The sequence below is a fragment of the Nerophis lumbriciformis genome, linkage group LG28, assembly GCF_033978685.3.
Source record: "Nerophis lumbriciformis linkage group LG28, RoL_Nlum_v2.1, whole genome shotgun sequence".
Taxonomy (NCBI): Eukaryota; Metazoa; Chordata; class Actinopteri; order Syngnathiformes; family Syngnathidae; genus Nerophis; species Nerophis lumbriciformis.
In genome coordinates, this window is record NC_084575.2 from 20,871,187 (window position 1) to 20,893,613 (window position 22,427).

Consider the following 22,427-nt stretch of genomic DNA (forward strand, 5'->3'; position numbering starts at 1 on the left):
TCACCGTTGATCACCCCCTGGGAGGTGAGGGGAGCAGTGGGCAGCAGCGGTGGCCGTGCCCGGGAATCGTTTTTGGTGATTAAACCCCCAATTCCCACCCTTGATGCTGAGTGCCAAGCAGGGAGGTAATGGGTCCCATTTTTATAGTCTTTGGTATGACTCGGCCGGGGTTTGAACCCACAACCTACCGATCTCCGGGCGGACACTCTAACCACTAGGCCACTGAGTTATTATATACCGTATGATAGTTTGTAAAAAAAATAAAATAAATACTTAATCAGCACCTCCAAGTCCGAGTCCATGGTTCTCGCCCGGAAAAGGGTGGTGTGCCATCTCCGGGTTGGGGAGGAGATCTTGCCCCAAGTATAGGAGTTCAAGTACCTCGGAGTCTTGTTCACGAGTGAGGGAAGAGTGGATCGTGAGATCGACAGGCGGATCGGTGCGGCGTCTTCAGTAATGCGGACGCTGTATCGATCCGTTGTGGTGAAGAAGGAGCTGAGCCGGAAGGCAAAGCTCTCAATTTACCGGTCGATCTATGTTCCCATCCTCACCTATGGTCATGAGCTTTGGGTTATGACTGAAAGGACAGGATCACGGGTACAAGCGGCCGAAATGAGTTTCCTCCGCCGGGTGGCGGGGCTCTCCCTTAGAGATAGGGTGAGAAGCTCTGCCATCAGGGGGGAGCTCAAAGTAAAGCCGCTGCTCCTCCACATCGAGAGGAGCCAGATGAGGTGGTTCGGGCATCTGGTCAGGATGCCACCCGAACGCCTCCCTAGGGAGGTGTTTAGGGCACGTCCGACCGGTAGGAGGCCGCGGGGAAAACCCAGGACACGTTGGGAAGACTATGTCTCCCGGCTGGCCTGGGAACGCCTCGGGATCCCACAGGAAGAGCTGGACGAAGTGGCTGGGGAGAGGGAAGTCTGGGCTTCCCTGCTTAGGCTGCTGCCCCCGCGACCCGACCTCGGATAAGCGGAAGAAGATGGATGGATGGATGGACTTAAATATCTACTTGTCACCTTGACTTACGATTTCAAAGCAATTTGTACATACAAAAATCAAATAGCCAAATGCATAGGTAATAATATAATGAGGCGATTATACTTTTATATTCTTACAAACGGCCCTCTAAGGGCAGCCATGACTGCGATGTGGCCCTCGATGAAAACAAGTTCCACACCCCTGAGTGAGACCAACTTTAATGATATGAACATATCATTATCTTCCATGTCTTCATTTTTATTAACATTGTACATGAAAAAAAACATTGACAACTGTTGAATTTTTCTTTGTATGTATGTAAAAATATAAATAATACTGCAAAAAGCTTTTTTTTTTCTTGATAACGCACATGCATTTATGCATCTTCATTACTTTTTTTGCATCGACCATCTTTAATATTTTATAATTATGAAGAAATCGTAGGAAGTCAACCGCAGAGGATGTAAGACGTCCAGTTTCAGTTTAATTCCAACCTGCATACGATACAATGTTTAGCGTTATGGTGAGTGGATTTTTCATGCTCATTTTAATTTTTTTTTTTTTCCTGTTTTTATCTTCCACACGTGGAAAGCCGATCCGTGAAAAATAATGCATACATTAAACCAGTCCCCGGTGGGAAAAAAAGGTTGGGGAACCCTGGGTTAAAGGACTAAAGCAGGTGCAGGAAGCGTGTCTGGGTGGGCGGGACCATCGAGGGTAAACACAAAGAAGTTGGCAGTCAGGGTCTAATCTGATTGGCTGCGTGTTGTGTAGGGGCGTGGCCACGTCTCCAGACGTATATAAACAGTCGCCAGCACGCCTCATTGTGGCTGTGAAGTAAAGCAGTGGTTTTCGACACCGGTGGACCCAACTACGGTTGTAAACTAGCTAGTCGATGCTACCGGTTTGTTTAACTTTTTTTACGACGACACATTGACTTTTGTTGTAGTGTTTTATTCGACCCGCTAATGCCGAGCCGCCACTAAAAAAAATATATATATTAAAAAAAAAGGCTCAGTGCTTTTTTTTTTACTTCGCGTGTGTGGCGTTTGAGGCGGCCCGCCAAATGCTTTTACATCAGTTCATGAACGGAGCCCTGGAAGCTGCCATGCATCCCACGTCGCTACAGAAAGACACCACTTTCACCAAGATCTTCGTCGGCGGGCTGCCGTACCACACCAACGACGCCTCGCTGAGAAAGTACTTCGAGGCGTTCGGGGACATTGACGAGGCGGTGGTGATAACGGACAGGCAGACCGGTAAATCCCGAGGATACGGCTTTGTAAGTAGAACACAACCGAAAAGGCACGCATCGTTTACGGAACGCCCATGGGAGTTCCAACGTTCTGTTACCCCTTTCATTCTGTCCCCATAATGACTGAACGTGTCATGTCAACTTTGCTCCCCGAATAACTTGTTTCTCCAGCATAATAAGGATAAGGGATCAAACAAGTTGATGGGTGACTAAGAAGATTATATTTTTCCACATATGTCTACTCTACACCAACCCCCCATTCACCCCCTGAACAACCTGGCTTATGGCTTAAGACTGTCTGCACTTTGTTTCTTTATATCAGTGTTTTGCAACATTTTCTGAGCCGAGGCACATTTTTTTTGTCATAGAAAAAATTCTGAGGCACACCACCAGCAGAAAACATAAAAAAATGCAACTCAGCACTAAAAAGTCGTTCTCCCAATAGTTTGATATGAATTCCAGAGGGGTTAGTGCATCTGCCTCACAATACGAAGGTCCTGAGTAGTCTGGGGTTGAATCCCGGGCTCGGGATCTTTCTGTGTGGAGTTTGCATGTTCTCCCCGTGACTGCGTGGGTTCCCTTCGGGTACTGCGGCTTCCTCCCACCTCCAAAGACATGCACCTGGGGATAGGTTGATTGGCAACACTAAATTGGCCCTAGTGTGTGTGAGTGTGAATGTTTGTCTATCTGTGTTGGCCCTGCGATGAGGTGGCGACTTGTCCAGGGTGTACCCCGTCTCCGCCCAATTGTAGCTGAGATAGGCTCCAGCGACCCCGAAGGGAATAAGCGGTAGAAAATGGATGGATGGATGGAATTCCAAACCATAACCAAGCATGCATCACTATATAGCTCTGGTCTCAAAGTAGGTGTACTGTCACCACCTGTCACATAACGCCGTGACTTATTTAGAGTTATTTGCTGTTTTCCTGTGTGTAGTGTTTTAGATCTTGTCTCGCGCTCCTATTTTGGTGTTGCTTGTCATGTCATTTACGGTAGTACTTTGTGGACGCCGTCCGCTCCACACGCTGTAAGTCTTTGCTGTCGTCCAGCATTCTGTTTTTGTTTACTTTGTAGCCAGTTCAGTTTTAGTTTTGCATAGCCATCCCTAAGCTTCAATGCCTTTTCTTAGCGGCACTCACCTTTTTGTTTATTTTTGGTTTAAACATTCGATACCATCGTCGTCGTTCCCGACCTCTACAAAGCAATTAGCTACCTGCTGCCACCTACTGATATGGAAGAGTATTACACGGTTACTCTGCCAAGCTCTAGACAGTACAGACACTCAACAACGGCACATTTGCGGATTATAATTACTGGTTTGTAAAAAATATTTTTAACCCAAGAAGGTGAAATTACATAAACTCGCACGGCACACCAGACAATATCTCACGGTACACTAGTGTACCAAGGCACAGTGGTTGAAAAACACTGCTTTATATGGATATTTTGTAGCAGCACTCTGCTTGACCATGCACTTACACCGCGGCAAAGCCGCTTTTGAAGACATGGTCTCATCCTGGGAATGTGTGATAAACTTCAAAACAAGCTTATCACCCCGTCTTGAATTTATGGCCTACAATGTCAGCCGCATATTTAAAAAGTCCAGTGAGCCTCTGGCATTCTCCTCACTAATAAGTAACTTATCCCAGCCAGTCTCCCTTTTGACACAAAGCACAGAAGCCACGAACGCAATGCAAATATTTACCAGAACTTTGGAAAGCACTGATGTTTCTGTCAGGCCAAAGAAGGAATGGAAAACGGTTCTAACGTACGTGTGTTTATAGGCACAATGTAGGACAATTGCTTGGTGTTTACACATAAGCTCAACAAGACAAAAACTGTCCTGCAAGTCTTGCTGCTAACGGTTGATTCTCGAGACCGGTGTTTCCGGTTAAACAGGCTTGTTGGGATGCGGGTGCTGTCGTTAATGTACACAATGGGGCGAACGGCATGCCAAAATGGCACATTTTTTGTTGCGTGGTAGCCAGAGCTGGAAGCAAGACTCAGCAAAAGCGGAGAATTGAGATGGCACCACCTTTCTACGCGCCATGTTCAAGGCCATCTACTTTTATAGACAATGTACAGTTTTTTATTGTTATTATAAACACCTCAATGTTGTACTTTAAATAAACTTTGAAAGGTCTTTCATGTAAGTCAGTGTTTATACTTTTAATAATAATAATAATAATTGATTTTATTTGTAATCAATAGGGATGTAACGGTATCAAATCTCACGGTGCGATATTGTCACGGTATTAAGGCCACAGTATGATATTATTTCGGTATATGTCCAAAAAGTATGAACACACTTCATTTTCTTTCATGTTAGTCAATGTTTATACTTTTTATAATAATAATGATAGATTTTATTTGTAATCAATAGGGAGGTAACGGTATCAAATCTCACGGTTTCGATATTATAACGGTGTGATCCAAAAAACATGAACACACTTCATTTCCTGCTTACAGAGTTCCACGCCTCCACCGTGCCGTTTTCCGCGCTGCCCAGAGGATTCTGGGAGATGCAGTTTATTTACAGACCCCGGCCAACGATAAAACGACAGAAATAAAACTACACTCGCCAAGTTTTCGTTTGATACGGTCACACGCCACAGTATTATTGTGAAGACTTTTAAACCGAAACACCGCCCTATTTATAATACCGTTACATCCCAAATAATCAAACTTGAATTGAATTGAATGCATGTTTAATAATAAAAACTTATCAAAGGTAAATTGTTTAATTGATATACCGTATTTTTCGGAGTATAAGTCGCTCCGGAGTATAAGTCGCACTGACCGAAAATGCATAATAAAAAAGGGAAAAAATATATATATAAGTCGCATTTTTGGGGGAAATTTATTTGATAAAACCCAACACCAAGAATAGACATTTGAAAGGCAATTTAAAATAAATAAAGAATAGTGAACAACAGGCTGAATAAGTGTACGTTATATGAGGCATAAATAACCAACTGAGAATGTGCCTGGTATGTTAACGTAACATATTATGGTAAGAGTCATTCAAATAACTATAACATATAGAACATGCTATACGTTTACCAAACAACCTGTCACTCCTAATCGCTAAATCCCATGAAATCGTATACGTCTAGTCTCTTACGTGAATGAGCTAAATAATATTATTTGATATTTTACGGTAATGTGTTAATAATTTCACACATACGTCGCTCCTGAGTATAAGTCGCACCTCCGGCCAAACTATGAAAAAAACTGCGACTTATAGTCCGAAAAAAACGGTATATAAAAAAAGAAATTCTATTGCAAAATTACACATCTAAAAGGGCTGTTTACAACTTCCTCATATTTACATTTTTCAGAGCAATAAAAACAAGAACACCTCTGTCTAGCTTACGTTACCATTAGTGGTCTAACGGAAAATATTTGTTTTAAACCGTCTATATTTTTCACAAGTACCGTATTTTCCGCACCATAAGGCGCCCTGGGTTATAAGCCGCGTCTTCAATGAACGGCATATTTCAAAACTTTGTCCACCTATAAGGCGCCCCGTGTTATAAGCCGCATCTAACTGCGCTAAAGGAATGTCAAAAAAACAGTCAGATAGGTCAGTCAAACTTTAATAATATATTAAAAACCAGCGTGATGTGGGCGCGCATGGAGTCTTATATCAACATGGACGGAGCTGCGTGAAAAAAGCCACCCGGCCTCTTCGCGTAAACTTACCTTAACCACTCGCTCATCTTTTCTTCATCCATCCATCCTTTCGAGTTAGCTTTTATGATGACGCCGGCTGGAAAGGTCTCTTTTGGCAAGGTCTTCCTTTTGAATATCACCATGGGTGGAAGTTTCTGGCCATTAGCATGGCAAGCTAGAACCACAGTGAAGGATGACTTCTCATTCCCTGTGGTGCGAATATTCACCGTACGTGCTCCCGTTGTATCCACAGTGCGGTTCACAGGAATATCAAAAGTCAGTGGAACCTCGTCCATGTTGATAATGTTCTCTGGCCGGATCTTTTTTTCAGCTATCTTGTTTTTACAATATGCACGGAAAGTAGCCAGCTTTTCTTGAAAGTCTTTAGGCAGTTGCTGTGAAATAGTAATCCGTGTGCGGATGGAGAGATTGCGTCTTTTCATGAACCGGATCCCTGTCGCTTAGTAGGAGCCATGTTGTGGTCTTTACAGATGTAAACACACAAAGGAAATGAAACGTAATATCCGCGCGCTTTTTCTTCTTCTACGCGGGCGGGTGGTTGCTTACAGTAGAAGAAGAAGCGCTTCCTGTTCTATGGGGGCGGGTGCTTACCTTGGCGGTTGCTTGCGTAGAAGAAGAAGCACTTCCTCTTCTACGGAAAAAAGATGGCGGCTGTTTACCGTAGTTGCGAGACCGAAACTTTATGAAAATGAATCTTAATATTAATCCATATATAAAGCGCACCGGGTTAAAAGCCGCACTGTCAGCTTTTGAGTAAATTTGTGGTTTTTAGGTGCGGCTAATAGTGCGGAAAATACAGTACTATGTTTTTGTACAACTCGCCCCCCCCCCCCCCCCCGAAAAAAATAATTGGTGTTTACGGCGATCCTTCACCCTGTCTCATCAACATGTACTCGCAGGGAGCGCGTGCACACATACAAGCAAAGTAACGAACAATTTGCAGTCACGTTGTTGTTATGATAGAATATACATTTAGTGACACCTAATGCTAACTATCCAAATCACTATCATTAGCTAACAACACTCTTGATTGATTGATTGAAACTTTTATTAGTAGATTGCACAGTACAGTACATATTCCGTACAATAGACCACTAAATGGTAACAACCGAATAAGTTTTTCAACTTGTTTAAGTCGACTACATAGTCGTTAATCAATTCATGGTAACTCAAAGCTAATGCACTTGCATGTGTTACGTACGTACGTAGTTACGTCATTACGTTCTCGAAGCCGTAAGAGGGCGGGATATACTGCCTAAAATACATTGGAAAGTTAGCATGTTACCATGGATCGCGAGGTGCTACGCACAGCACTTGATGTGGATATATTGAGGGGCACCCCTGCATAGTGAAACTGTTAAAGGGGACATTTCAAATAGAAATAGACAAAGAAATGTTTTTTTAATGTAAAAAGACTTTCATACAGTAATTTCATGTGTGTTTGTAATAAAACAATTTAACGATAAAATAATTACCGTATTTTTCGGACTATAAGTCGCAGTTTTTTTCATAGTTTGGCCGGGCTCCAGTGCGACTTATATATGTTTTTTTCCTTCTTTATTATGCATTTTTGGCAGGTGCGACTTATACTCTGGTGCGACTTATACTCCGAAAAATACGGTAAACAAAAAATGTATGAAAACATTTTAGGGCGAGATAACAAATTTAACTAAACTAAAAAATACATTTGCATACATTACTCACACCTCCCCGGCCGAGATTCAAACCTTGTTCGACCAGACTTACCGTATTTTTCGGACTATAAGTCGCAGTTTTTTTCATAGTTTGGCCGGGGGTGTGACTTATACTTAGGAGCGACTTATGTGTGAAATTATTAACACATTACCGTAAAATATCAAATAATATTATTTAGCTCATTCACGTAAGAGACTAGTATAAGATTTCATCGGATTTAGCGATTAGGAGTGACAGATTGTTTGGTAAACGTATGGCATGTTCTATATGTTATAGTTATTTGAATGACTCCATCCATCCATCCATTTTCTACCGCTTGTCCCTTTTGGGGTTATTTGAATGACTCTTACCATAATATGTTACGTTAACATACCAGGCACGTTCTCAGTTGGTTATTTATGCGTCATATAACGTACACTTATTCAGCCTGTTGTTCACTATTCTTTATTTATTTTAAATTGCCTTTCAAATGTCTATTCTTGGTGTTGGGTTTTGTCAATCAATCAATCAATCAATGTTTATTTATATAGCCCTAAATCACAAAAGTCTCAAAGGGCTGCACAAGCCACAACGACATCCTCGGTACAGAGCCCACATAAGGGACGACGATGTGAATGACTATGAGAAACCTTGGAGAGGACCGCATATGTGGGTAACCCCCCCCCCCCTCTCTAGGGGAGACCGAAAGCAATGAATGTCGAGTGACATAATATTGTGAAAGAACAGTCCTTAGTGGATCTAACATAGTAGTGAGAGTCCAGTCCATAGTGGGGCCAGCAAGATACCATCCCGAGCGGAGGTCAGCAGCGCAGAGATGTCCCCAACCGATGCACAGGCGAGCGGTCCACCCCGGGTCCCTTATCAAAAAAATGTCCCCAAAAAATGCGACTTATATGTTTTTTTCCTTCTTTATTATGCATTTTCGGCCGGTGCGACTTATACTCCGAAAAATACAGTAACTAGAATAGAACTAACACTGTGCCTCACGGTAAACAATAAGGATATTTGATGACATTTTCCATGATATTCTTATCAGTGACGGAGCAGGAAGTGGCTAGGAGTAAGTATGTGGTAAAATTTCATGTCTTCATATGCCCTGTCATTCATTAATGGACACCTATTCTCGCAAAATTGGGCCCTACGCAACACTTGTGATCTGCATATAGGCAGGGGCGTCCCTGCGTCGTAAAACGCTCAGGGGGGACATTTCGGATAGAAAAGAATAGTCCAAACAATCCAGGTCAAAAAAACATGGCATGCTCTTTCATGCCACACATACATTCATGCAAGTCAATGATTTGCTTGACCCACAAGCTGATGAATGATAGCCAACTACCTGGCCAGGGGGAGTTGACTTCGCTGCCCTGGCCTTTGAGACACTGAATTATGAGGACTTGGGTAGAGTGGCAGTGTTTCTTTGCGATAAAATGTAAATACTTAGAAATTACATTGCATGTTTGTGTGATTTGTGATTTCATTTTATTTATTTATTTTTTCATGTGGGAGTGCGAGGGGTTGTTCATCCCTAGTTCCGGCCGGGTGTAAAGCTGGCAGAAGGGGAGGGAGGTGCCCCAAAGCTGAGCTCACCTTTTATCCAAACACACTTCAGAGGTGGATTAGTGGAACCCCCCACAGAAAGGCTCCACACAGTGTAAACAAAGCCGTGTTCCTTCCTGTGTGTTCACAACACAGACACTGGAGTGGGCTTTGTCGCCTAAAGAGACATACAGCGTTTTAAAATCTTTTTTTTTTTTTTTTTTTTTTTTAAACAATGCTTGCCATGGCCTACATTCACGTCGCTGTGTGCAGACCGAGGTGATGGAAGCCACTGAGTTGGCAGAACATGGCAATCAAAACCGAAGCGCTTGTGTTCAGCCAGGAGGGAGAATGGAGGGGGCGGACTAAGACTATCTTCTTAATATTCCATCCCTAATTGAATAAGCTCTTTAATTGTTACTCTGCTCTGATCCATATTCCATAAGGTGTTGCCAGGATACTACTAAGGGAACGCTTTAAATGCATAATCATGGGCCTTTTTTTTATTTTTAACATGATTTGCATGGTCAAAATCATGAAAAAAAATAGCTTTTGTTTTAGCTTTAATGCTTACATATTAAGTAATCGAGCATTTCACTTAAATGAGTGTGAATGTTGTCTGTCTCTCTGTGTTGGCCCTGCGATGAGGTGGTGACTTGTCCAGGGTGTACCCAGCCTTCTGCCCGAATGCAGCTGAGATAGGCTCCAGCACCACCGCGACCCCGAACGGGACAAGCGGTAGAAAATAAATGAATGGATGGACTCTTTTATATGCACCTGTTTGTGTATTTGGGATCCCCGTAAGTCTCGAAAATGTGAAATCAAACCATGGAGGCATGACTAAGATACTTTTATAAAACAAATGTAGCCTTCTTCCAAACTTTTTCCATTCGAGCCGTTTGGAATTAGGGACTTTATTGATGTATTTTGCCTTAGTTACGTCAACTGATATTTCCATATGGTAGAGGTTTACTCCAAGAGCTCTGCGCGAGTCTGCCATTTTTATTTAGTGGTAGTCCAAAGTTGTTAAGAAATTCCTTCTTTTATCCTTTTGTTAGGATGGGAAATGATGGACTTTATCCCACAATGGGGGAAATTGTGTGTTTGCAGTGCAGATACAAAAAGTCCTCCAATAAGGTAAAAACACATGAAACGAGGGAAACATCAAAGAACACAAACAACGAAAAATACATTAAAGGAATACAAAGCCTATACAACCAACTGCCACTTCTGCGGCGCCATTTGATCATACAGCTACAAAAGTAAAACAATGAAAAGCCAAAAAAATTGCAGAAACTACATATTGTGCACATATGATTGCACCAACACTAAACACTCACTACAAACACTCACAATATGACTGATAGAAGGCTAAACATACGACAGACTACCTCAAAAAACCTAATGGAATTTTACAGCCTTTCCACTGAATAAAAGTATGTACTTGAAAATAAATAATGTGGGATTTGTAAGGGAGGGAAGAGTGGATCGTGAGATCGACAGGCGGATCGGTGCGGCGTCTTCAGTAATGCGGACGCTGTATCGATCCGTTGTGGTGAAGAAGGAGCTGAGCCGAAAGGCAAAGCTCTCGATTTACCGGTCGATCTACGTTCCCATCCTCACCTATGGTCATGAGCTTTGGGTCATGACCGAAAGGACAAGATCACGGGTACAAGCGGCCGAAATGAATTTCCTCTGCCGGGTGGCGGGGCTCTCCCTTCGAGATAGGGTGAGAAGCTCTGTCATCCGGGGGGAGCTCAAAGTAAAGCCGCTGCTCCTCCACATCGAGAGGAGCCAGATGAGGTGGTTCGGGCATCTGGTCAGGATGCCACCCGAACCCCTCCCTAGGGAGGTGTTTAGGGCATGTCCGACCGGTAGGAGGCCACGGGGAAGACCCAGGACACGTTGGGAAGACTATATATCCTGGTTGGCCTGGGAACGCCTCGGGATCCCCCGGGAGGAGCTGGACGAAGTGGCTGGGGAGAGGGAAGTCTGTGCTTCCCTGCTTAGGCTGCTGCCCCCGCGACCCGACCTCGGATAAGCGGAAGAAGATGGATGGATGGATGGATGGATTTGTAATATAAACTATGAACGTCTCTCCACCTCTTTAGTTCCCAGACGACGGTCTTGAGATTGAGATTTTACAATAAAGCAAATTAGGCAACAAATACGGTGAAACATAAACGCAAAGGACAAAAAACACGCAGAACAGAACTTTGTTGTAGAAATCTGCTTCCGTGTCCCTTCCTGACACTCACGTCTCAGACTGGCTGCTCCGTAAACAAACCCCGCCCATTCTTGCTTCTTGCCTCGTCTGCTTGGCTGTGATGTAAATTACCCTACTAACCTGTATATAACTCAAAAGCGCAGATTGGAATACTCTCTATAGTTAAAGATTTACGGTAATTTGAAAAATGCACTGCACATCATATTGGCGGCTCCAGTTTCGATGGTATAGGTTTAAAAAAAAAAAAAAAATTAGAGACAAAAGGCGGTTCGAGTTGAAAAGCTTGAAAAGTCAAACTTAGACCCTGCCTGGTCCAGGGAGACCATCTCGACGCTCAACGCTAGCTCCGCAGCCCCATCTCTTCCTCCTTTGTCCTCCAGTGTCTTCACGCGGACTCCAGTGTGACATTGAGAGCTAGCAGCTGGTCTCCGGTGCAAAAATGGCCATGGCCAAAAGGCTCCCCTGAGGCAGATCCAAAAGTTCACACAAAAGTGCCACCCCTTTTGCGTAGTCCCTAAAGGGGCCTGATCCAAAACGCATGAAAACAAGAGGGAAAACCCTAAGAACACATAAGGAGGACGCTCAAGACCAGCAGCCACTACAGCAGCGCCATCTTTTTGGAGGGGTGCGCGAAACTGGCTCGTACATGCATACGCATACTGAAATCCTTCACTGTTGCCATTTCTATCATGAAGTAGCGTATAGTTCTAACTTATATCTGTCAGTAGACTCCATATGGAAACGGTTAAAACTACAACATGCCTGCGGGGCTGGAAACAAAGTCCAAGGTGGCTTGACCTGGAGGACTTCGGCACATAATTAAGACCGCCCACATATCGGCACATTCTACAGAGATGATGAAAAAGCGTCTTGAGGATGGTCTGTAAAACATAAATCATGCAAAATTTGGACCACGATTACATGTTATGTAGACCGCAAAGAAGAGGTTTTTTTTGTTTTTTTTTAAACTATACCATTTACTGTCCTTGATCTGGGGGTAAATAATCAGTTTTTCAATATTTTTGCATCACAGAGGTTTGCATGGATACATACATATACTCCTGAGAACCTGTTTCCTCCGACATTTGTTTTTGATCTATTTCTTCTGCTGTGTGAAACACAAATATCCATTGTACAGGACGCTGACTCGCCTGGGGTCACGACTAGGGATGTCCGATAATATCGGACTGCCGATATTATCGGCCGATAAATGCTTTAAAATGTAATATCGGAAAATATCTGTATCGGTTTCAAAATTATCGGTATCGGTTTCAAAAAGTAAAATGCATGACCTTTTTAAAACGCCGCTGTGTACACGGACGTAGGGAGAAGTACAGAGCGCCAATAAACCTTAAAAGCACTACCTTTGCTTGCCGGCCCAATCACATAATATCTACGGCTTTTCACACACACAAGTGAATGCAAGGCATACTTGGTCAACAGCCATACAGGTCACACTGAGGGTGGCTGTATGAACAACTTTAACACTGTTACAAATATGCGCCACACTGTGAACCCACACCAAACAAGAATGACCAACACATTTCGGGAGAACATCCGCACTGTACCACAACATAAACACAACAGAATAAATACCCAGAACCCCTTGCAGCACTAACTCTTCCGGGACGCTACAATATACTCCCCCCGCTACTTCGCCCCCCCAAACCCCGCCCACCTCAACCTCCTCATGCTCTCTCAGGGGGAGCATGTCCCAAATTCCACGCTGCTGTTTTGAGGCATGTTTAAAAAAAATAATGTACCTTGTGACTTCAATACTAAATATGGCAGTGCCATGTTGGCATTTTTTTCCATAACTTGAGTTGATTTATTTTGGAAAACCTTGTTACATTGTTTAATGCACCTAGCGGGGCATCACAACAAAATTAGGCATAATATTGTGTTGTATCCACGACTGTATGTATCGGTTGATATCGGAATCGGTAATTAAGATTTGGACGATATCGGCAAAAAAGCCATTATCGGACATCTCTAGTCACAACCTTTCATAGTTGATGCCACATTGTTACTCGTTAGACTGCAATCTTAATTGAATGGACCACGCCCCTGCTGGTTGCAGCCTTATCTTAACGCTCAGTTAATATATTATTGCGTCCATGTCTGTTTCCCCCCACCAGGTAACGATGACAGACCGAGGAGCCGCAGAGAGAGCCTGCAAAGATCCCAATCCTATCATTGACGGCAGAAAGGCGAATGTCAACCTGGCCTACCTCGGAGCTAAACCCCGCAGCATACAGACAGGTGAGATCTTTGTTTTATTTAAAAAAATCAGTGTTTACATTCTGATCAACCAGTTCTATTTAGTTATTGAAATGAAAGCATACCTCTGTTACAAAACATGCATTATTATCAATATGGCTTAAAAAGGTAATCAAGCATTTTAAATAAATACTGCAGTTAGGCCTGGGCGATATATCGATTTTATTTATTTTTTTGTTGCAGATGATTTAAAAATAAATAAATAAATAAAAAAAAATGTGTTTTTCTCCTCTTGCTCCAGCATACTTTTGGCTCCCATTAGCTTCTGTAGGCCTCGCCAGTCCTTTTACTTCCTTAGCAGAGATCCACAAGCCAGGCAAAACATGGCTAATGCTAACGAGAGCAGGACGTTTGGTACAAACAAAAGAAAAGTGTCGTCAGTGCTTTTAGATTTGCAGCAACAGCCGTAAAATAAATGACTGCACGCTGCAAAGTTTCTTTAAATAGGAAAGCAGCCCAGCAAACTTAACCAAGCATCTGAAACGCCATTAAGGCGAGTGGGGGAAAATGCAACTCTATACGAAGCGAACAAAACCGCGACAACAACAAACTACAGCTAAGAAGCAGCTTTCTGTAGTGGAATCATTTACACAAGGTTGCATGTGGAACAATTTCCCTTGTGGATCATTAAAGTTTGTCTAAGTCAGAGGTTCTTAACCTTGTTGGAGGTACCGAACCCCACCAGTTTCATATGCGCATTCACCGAACCCTTCGTTAGTGAAAAATTTCAACAAAAAAAATTCAAATTCAAGACAAAGTTATATGTTTTTGGTAACACTTTAGTATGAGGAACATATTCTAAGTAACAAAGACTTAATTTAGAGTTATTTGGTTAGGGTTAGGGCCAGGGTTAGAGGGTTAGGGTTATAATAAGGCCATGCCGAATAAGACATTAATAAGTACTTAATGATGACTAGTTAAGAGCCAATATGTTACTAATTTGCATGTTAATAAGCAACTAATTAATGGTGAATATGTTCCCCATACTAAAGTGTTACCATGTTTTTTTTTACTGGTGCACAAAATGAACCGTGCATGAACATCACCTTGTTCAAACAACAAAACCAACACAGTGCATAAACTCACAACAAATTACACACCTGCAAATCAGTTTGACTTCTGCTGTTGCCGTATTCGTAATACGCCGATAGGGAGAAGTTTTTATTTACACGATGAGTCGGGTGTGTCTTGACCTCTGCCGAACCCCTGAGGCCGACTCAACGAACCCCTAGGATTTGATCGAACCCAGGTTAAGAACCACTGGTCTAAGTCTAAGTCTAAGTGTGATGAAAAAGGAGAACAATACACAGCGATCACGAAAGCAGTTATGTACATCCAAACTGGACAGCTGGTACGCGTGTGCTGCAAAACTCTCATGGAATTATAGCTGAATAAATCATCAATATAGTGACATATTACATGTGAAATTGTACAATACTACATTTCTATTTATAGAATTACTTTATTACACACATATGTGTTAAGTTTGCACTTCATTTAGGGCTGGGCCATATGACCTTTTTTTAATATCTCGATATTTTTAGGCCATGTCACTATACACGATATATATATATATATATATATATATATATATATATATATATATATATATATATATCTCAATATTTTGCCTTAGCCTTGAATGAACACTTGATGCATATAATCACAGCAGTATGATGATTCTATGTGTCTACATCAAAACATTCTTGTTCATACTGCATTAATATATGCTCATTTTAAATTTTCATGCAGAGAGGGAAATCACAACTAAGTCAATTTACCAAAACTGTATTTATTAAACAGTTATTAAGCAGTGGCACAAACATTCATGTCATTTCAAAACAGGAAGTGCAAGATTTTTAGACATTTTAAAACAAGCTATTAGTGCACTTTTGTGCATGATGTTACTAAGATGACATATCAAAACAACACTCAATTAAAGTGCACTTTTTGTACAGAACGCCACTACAATAGTTTAAAACAAATAAAGTGCACTTTTGTGCATGATGTCACACAAGATATTTCGATAACTGTCAAATAAAAATGAGCTGCATAATAGGAAATCAAATAGTGTATGTCCTTTACTATGTGTTAGGTTCCTGCGGACGTTATCTCCTTCTGTTGTTGACTATTTTTTTCATACGGTGTTGATGTGGAAATGGTTGCCTCGGCATTTTGTTGGTGTGGCACCGAACGGAGATGTTGACATGCAATTTCAAGCACTCTTCATTCACTAGCGGGTGACTATTCAAATGATGCTACATATTGGCAGTAATGCTACTTTTTGTAGCAACACTTTTGCCCCACACTTGACGAATTACGGTTGTCTGTTCGACATATTCCCGCTTGAAGCCAAACCAGCGCCAGACGATGGGCCCCCTGCTGTTTTTATACTCTAATATCACGATATAGTCATTTTCTATATCGCTCAGAGACAAACCCCAGTATATCGATATATCGCCCAGCCCTAACTTCATTGTTCTGATTGATTTTTATTAGTATTTAATCATTATTGGTATGTTTATTATTTATTAATCTATCTGTATTTGCATGCATTGTGCAATGCTACATTTTTATCTATAAAATTATTATTTTCAAGACAGAAGTATTACCTCCGAGAGGAAGCTCTTAATTTAGTTCTTTAGAAATGATTGCATAAAAAGTACAATTTATATCTGGTCTGAAAAGAATAACAATATACAAAATGGAATTTTGCTTAAAGTAAGATGCAGTGACATTTCAAATAACTAGTTTTTGATTTAAATTTTTTTTTTTTTTTAATAAAAACTTGTTTTGAATGATCTGTGTCATTAGTTTTTACTGGTTCCCTTAAAAAAATCATAAATCACATTTTTTGTGAGAAAATCTGATATTTTATTTTCAGGCCAGCTGTAGTGGGAATCCCACACATCTGCTTACATGTCCCAAAGGATGAAACTCTTTAAATTATTGTTCTCTAACAAATCAGTTATGTTTGTGCTGTGTTGCACATTGATTGCGCAAAGCCTTAACAGGCCCTGCCTCTGTCTCCAAAAGCCCGCTTGTTCATTGTTCTCCAGCCCTCCTCTGTAAATGCAAATGTGTGCGTTTTTGTGTACGTGTGTCCTGACAGTCAGCCTCATATCTTGCAGGCATATCCATTGGAGTGCAGCCCATTCACCCAGCATTCATCCAGAGGCAGTATGGGTAAGCGAACGGGAGTGGGCGCTTGTTGTGTGCTCTTGTGTTAGACCCTTTGTGCGATGCCACCAGGCTACTACAGTATTCGTGGACAAAAAGGGCCTCTGGAAAGTACATGTTAGTTTCTGGGTCTGTGTGCAATTCCAGAGCGAGTCTATTGGCGTATTAGGAGGGTTTTTCTAGACCAGGGAGGTTGCTCACATATCTGTGGTAATGGAGGAGTAGTGCAGAGGTGAATGTGTGACTCACTTGCTAAGTTTTTGTCAGGAGCTTATTGACTTGTGTCTCGAGTGGGCTTGGCATCCTGTAAGTAGTGGTGTTGTAGAAACAGCCTGTCTGGCGTCTCAGAGACGTGGTCTGCTGCACGGCTAATGAGCCAATGTCATCCAAATAGTACAAATGTAACTTCATCTTTACCCTCCTCCTACATCTATCATATAATATCAAACATTTTGTCTGATTTAAATACAAGTTTTCTCTCAGGGATCCACCAATGGATGCCAACCAATCATTAGCTCCCATAGCTGTAACGTAAATTGTAACAGCTTGGGTAATTTTCTAGGCAGCAGCAGCATCATCATATTTGTGGAGTGGATAGCACTTTGTTGAAGTGTGTGTGTGGCAGGTGTTCATACATGAACACCGAGTCCATGCAGGCACAGAGATTGAGATGTTGGAGGACCAGTTTGAAAATAATGTAGAGTAGTACCTCAATTTACGAGCTTATTTGGTTTTCTGACGGAGTGTTTAAAGGGGAACATTATCACAATTTCAGAAGGGTTAAAACCATTAAAAATCAGTTCCCAGTGGCTTATTTTATTCTTCAAAGTTTTTTTCAAAATTTTACCCATCACGCAATATCCCTAAAAAAAAAAAAAGCTTCAAAGTGCCTGATTTTAACCATCGTTATATACACCCGTCCATTTTCCTGTGACGTCACATAGTGATGCCAATACAAACAAACATGGCGCATAGAACAGCAAGCTATAGCGACATTAGCTCGGATTCAGACTCGGATTTCAGCGGCTTAAGCGATTCAACAGATTACGCATGTATTGAAACGGATGGTTGTAGTGTGGAGGCAGGTAGCGAAAACAAAATTGCTGAAGAAACTGAAGCTATTGAGCCATATCGGTTTGAACCGTATGCAAGCGAAACCGACGAAAACGACACGACAGCCAGCGACACGGGAGAAAGCGAGGACGAATTCGGCGATCGCCTTCTAACCAACGATTGGTATGTGTTTGTTTGGCATTAAAGGAAACTAACAACTATGAACTAGGTTTACAGCATATGAAATACATTTGGCAACAACATGCACTTTGAGAGTGCAGACAGCCCAATTTTCATCAATTAATATATTCTGTAGACATACCCTCATCCGCTATCTTTTCCTGAAAGCTGATCTGTCCAGTTTTGGAGTTGATGTCAGCAGGCCAGGGAAGCTAGGGTCGATATTCTTCTCTTGATCATCTTCGGTGGCATAAGGGACGGTGTGAGCCAAGACATCCAGGGGGTTTATCTCGCTCGTCTGCGGGAACAAACTGCCGCCATTGCTTGCCGTGCTACCGAGGTCTTTTGTCCCTGAATTGCTCACACACTCCGGCAGATTCATTGGGGGTCTGGTGGCAGATTTCTTTGACTTTATCGTTGGAAATGCATCTGCTTTGAGTGTTGCAGGATATCCACACATTCTTGCCATCTCTGTCGTAGCATAGCTTTCGTCGGTAAAGTGTGCGGAACAAACGTCCAATTTCTTGCCACTTTCGCATTTTTGGGCCACTGGTGCAACTTGAATCCGTCCCTGTTCGTGTTGTTGCACCCTCCGACAACACACCGACGAGGCATGATGTCTCCAAGGTACGGAAAACAGTCGAAAAAACGAAAAATAACAGAGCTGATTTGACTCGATGTTTGAGAAAATGGCGGATTGCTTCCCGATGTGACGTCACGTTGTGACGTCATCGCTCCGAGAGCGAATACTAGAAAGGTGTTTAATTTGCCAAAATTCACCCATTTAGAGTTCGGAAATCGGTTAAAAAAAAGTCTTTTTTCTGCAACATCAAGGTATATATTGACGCTTACATAGGTCTGGTGATAATGTTCCCCTTTAAGTCAAAAAGCTTGTACCTCAAATCAATGTAATAGGTGCTTGCCCTCCTCCCACCAAACGGCCCAATTTTTATCATGTAACATGCCTTTTAGATATGAATATATGCCTTTTTGATTATTTATTCATTTAATTCAATTAATATCATTCACCTCCTCTCAGCACTGTCCTTCACACTCTCTTTCTTCCTTCCCATGGTTGGAAAATCAATGTTATGTCCATCTCTAGCTATAAGCTAATACTTACGAGTAAGAACGGATGTTTTGGGCGGATCTTACGCGGTTCACTCTGACATTTGCTACGCCAACTAATGGAAGGAATGATTGTCACTCACATTTTTGCTTGTTGCTTAAAACATAAACAATTAGCTGAGTGACCGCTCTATTTCCAAACATTTAAGTCAAGGCACTCTCAAGTTGAGGTGCAATTCTATTGATTAAAAATGTATCCTATCCTGATTCTTATAGGATATACTTTATTAAGCCCACAATGGGGAAATTATGTGGTTGCAGTGCAAATACAAAAAGGTAAAAACATATGAAATCGAGAGAGAAACAGTAAAGGACATTAAAAAAAGCACAGGGCTGATATAACCAGCTGCCACTTCAGTGGCACCATTTCCACGTACAGTGAGGAAATTAAAACACAACGAAAAAATAGCAATGAGTAATACATATTGCACACATATGGTTGCACCATGAATACTAGGGGTGTAACGGTACACAAAAATTTCGGTTCGGTACGTACCTCGGTTTAGAGGTCACGGTTCGGTTCATTTTCGGTACAGTAAGAAAATAACAAAATATACAAATTTTTTGGTTATTTATTTACCAAATTTGCAAAATCTTCCACCAAAAATATTTTTCTTAGTGGAATATTTGATGTGAAGTAATCGAAACCTTGGATAGGTCAATAATTCCTAATAACATTGATTTTGATTCAATATTATGTTTTGAGCAATGACAGTTTGAAAAAAAAAAAAAAAAAACAGCTTTGTTTTATTAGTTAACGTTGCAACTTTTTCTAAATTACATTTAACCTTTAAGCTTTTTTATTGCACTTTTGTTATGTTTTTCTTTATTTTAATAGTATTTTTAGAATGTGCCTTGGGCCTTTAAAACATGAGCTGTGGGCCGCAAATGGCCTCCGGGGCACACTTTTGACACCCCTGCTATAGATAATAAAAAATGTAATCTGATAAATCTATCGATAAAAAGCAGAGCCTGGCGACGCATGCGCGTTTTATCATACCTCTGCCCCTCCCTCACGAATGCTGCTGCGCGCACAATTTGTTTTGTTTTTAACCCCTTCTTAACCCTGAACGTACATTGTTAATACACGCAACCCTAACTCAAAATGCCGGACATTTGAGGCATTTAAGAAACTCCGCCCTGACAGCTCTGCAAAAGAGGATGTCCGGTGAAAAGAGGACGTATGGTCAGTCTATCCTAGCCCGTTAGCTGCTAGCTAACTGCGTGGGTTCTCTCCGGGTACTCCGGCTTCCTCCCACCTCCAAAGACATGCACCTGGGGATAGGTTGATTGGCAACACTAAATTGGCCCGAGTGTGTGAATGTGAGTGTGAATGTTGTCTGTCTATCTGTGTTGGCCCTGCGATGAGGTGGCGACTTGTCCAGGGTGTACCCCGCCTTCCGCCCGATTGTATTTGAGATAGGTTCCCGCGACCCCGAAGGGAATAAGCGGTAGAAAATGGATGGATGGTTAATTAATCAATCAGTGTCTATTTTGCTCATCAACAAACTAAATTTGTGACTTTTGTAGGGGATCTAGCTATTTGTCAGACAATAATAGTAACGAGAATGCATATTTCATACAGATCATGGCTTAAGCACTGTAATGAAACCAAAAAAACAGGTTCATCACTCATGAAAGTGATGCTCTTCCAGATATAGAAGAGCAGTGATGGTCGGTGTCTTATTCATCTTCTGGCAGTCTACCCTCCGCCGGGACAATGACAAAATAGCATGTGGTAGCTTTGGAGGTTGCTGAACTCCACCTCCCCCTCCAAAAATAACACATTTGAACTGATAGTGATTCGCCACTCATGTGCCGTTTAATCCAGTGTTTTTCAACCTTTTTTGAGCCAAGGCACATTTTTTGCGTTGAAAAAATCCGGAGGCACACCACCAGCAGAAATCATTTAAAAAACGAAACGCAGTTGACAGTAAAAAGTCGTCGCAATTGTTGGATATGACTTTAAACCATAACCAACCATGCATCAATATAGGTCTTGTCTCAAAGTAGGTGTACTGTCATGACCTGTCACATCACGCCATGACTTATTTTGAGGTTTTTTTGCTGTTTTTCTGTGTGTAGTGTTTTAGTTCTTGTCTTGCGCTCCTATTTTGGTGGCTTTTTCTCTTTTTTTTGGTATTTTCCTGTAGCAGTTTCATGTCTTTTTTTTTTTTTAGTGATATTTACCGCATCTACTTTGTTTTAGCAATCAAGGATATTTCAGATGTTTTTATCTTTCTTTGTGGGGACATTGTTGATTGTCATGTCATGTTCGGATGTTCATTGTGGACGCCGTCTTTGCTCCACAGTAAGTCTTTGCTGTCGTCCAGTATTCTATTTTTGCTTACTTTGTAGCCAGTTCAGTTTTAGTTTCGTTCTGCATAGCCTTACCTAAGCTTCAATGCCTTTTTTTTAGGGGCACTCACCTTTTGTTTATTTTTTGGATTAAGCGTTAGAAACCTTTTTTACCTGCACTCTGCCTCCCGCTGTTTTCGACATCTACAAAGCAATTAACACCACCTACTGATATGGAAGAGTATTACACGGTTACTCTGCCGAGCTCCAGACACCACCGACACTCAACAGCACATAATTTGTAAATTATAATTACTGGTTTGCAAAAAATATTTTCAACCCAAATATGTGAAATTAGATAATCTCCCACGGCACACCAGACTGTATCTCACGGCACACTAGTGTGCCGCGGCACAGTGGTTGAAAAACACTGGTTTAGTCAACCCATTCTGGGTTTGAATGATCCACTGGGAATATGTCCCATCTTGTTCAGAGAAACCTTAGGAAAATAATATGATCATGCTTCTGTTACCATGGCGATCCTTGGTTGTACAAGAAGCCGTCAAGGAATTGAAAATGTGGAACTCGGTGGTGTTTTGGGGTATGGGCCCGACAGGTGCTGGCTCATATTACAGCTTTACACCCCTTAATCACCCATGACCGCCACCCTAGAGACACGTAGGGCCAAGCAAAGCACCTGTCCCCCTCCCTCGGAGTCTTCTGGATGGTGAGTGACAGACGCAGGCCTCCCTAAGACGCACAGCGTACAAGTGGCTTTTCTTTCAGCCTAGTCTCCCCCTCCACCCCTTGACAACATATGGTGGGCTTGTAAGCAAAACCGGAGTATTACATAGTGTGTGTGTGTGTTGTAAATGTGGTCAGCAGATGCTCTGGACCGTAAGGGTCAATGAGGGTGGGCTG

At 41.9% G+C, this 22,427-nt stretch overlaps 1 protein-coding gene across 2 annotated transcripts in view; it reads left to right on the top strand.

Annotated features, from left to right (window-relative positions):
* Positions 1-1,792: 1,792 nt before the first annotated feature.
* The window catches only part of LOC133570963 (RNA-binding protein 38-like), a 36,235-nt gene continuing 15,600 nt past the window's right edge, over positions 1,793-22,427 (top strand). The window contains exons 1-3 of one of the 2 annotated variants that reach the window (XM_061923840.2): positions 1,793-2,260; positions 13,526-13,649; positions 16,799-16,853. In XM_061923840.2, the coding sequence (XP_061779824.1) occupies positions 2,045-2,260; positions 13,526-13,649; positions 16,799-16,853 (395 nt within the window). In that variant the 5' untranslated portion in view covers positions 1,793-2,044. The remainder of the gene's footprint in view (positions 2,261-13,525; positions 13,650-16,798; positions 16,854-22,427) is intronic. The other variant, XR_009810259.2, reaches the window with a different exon arrangement.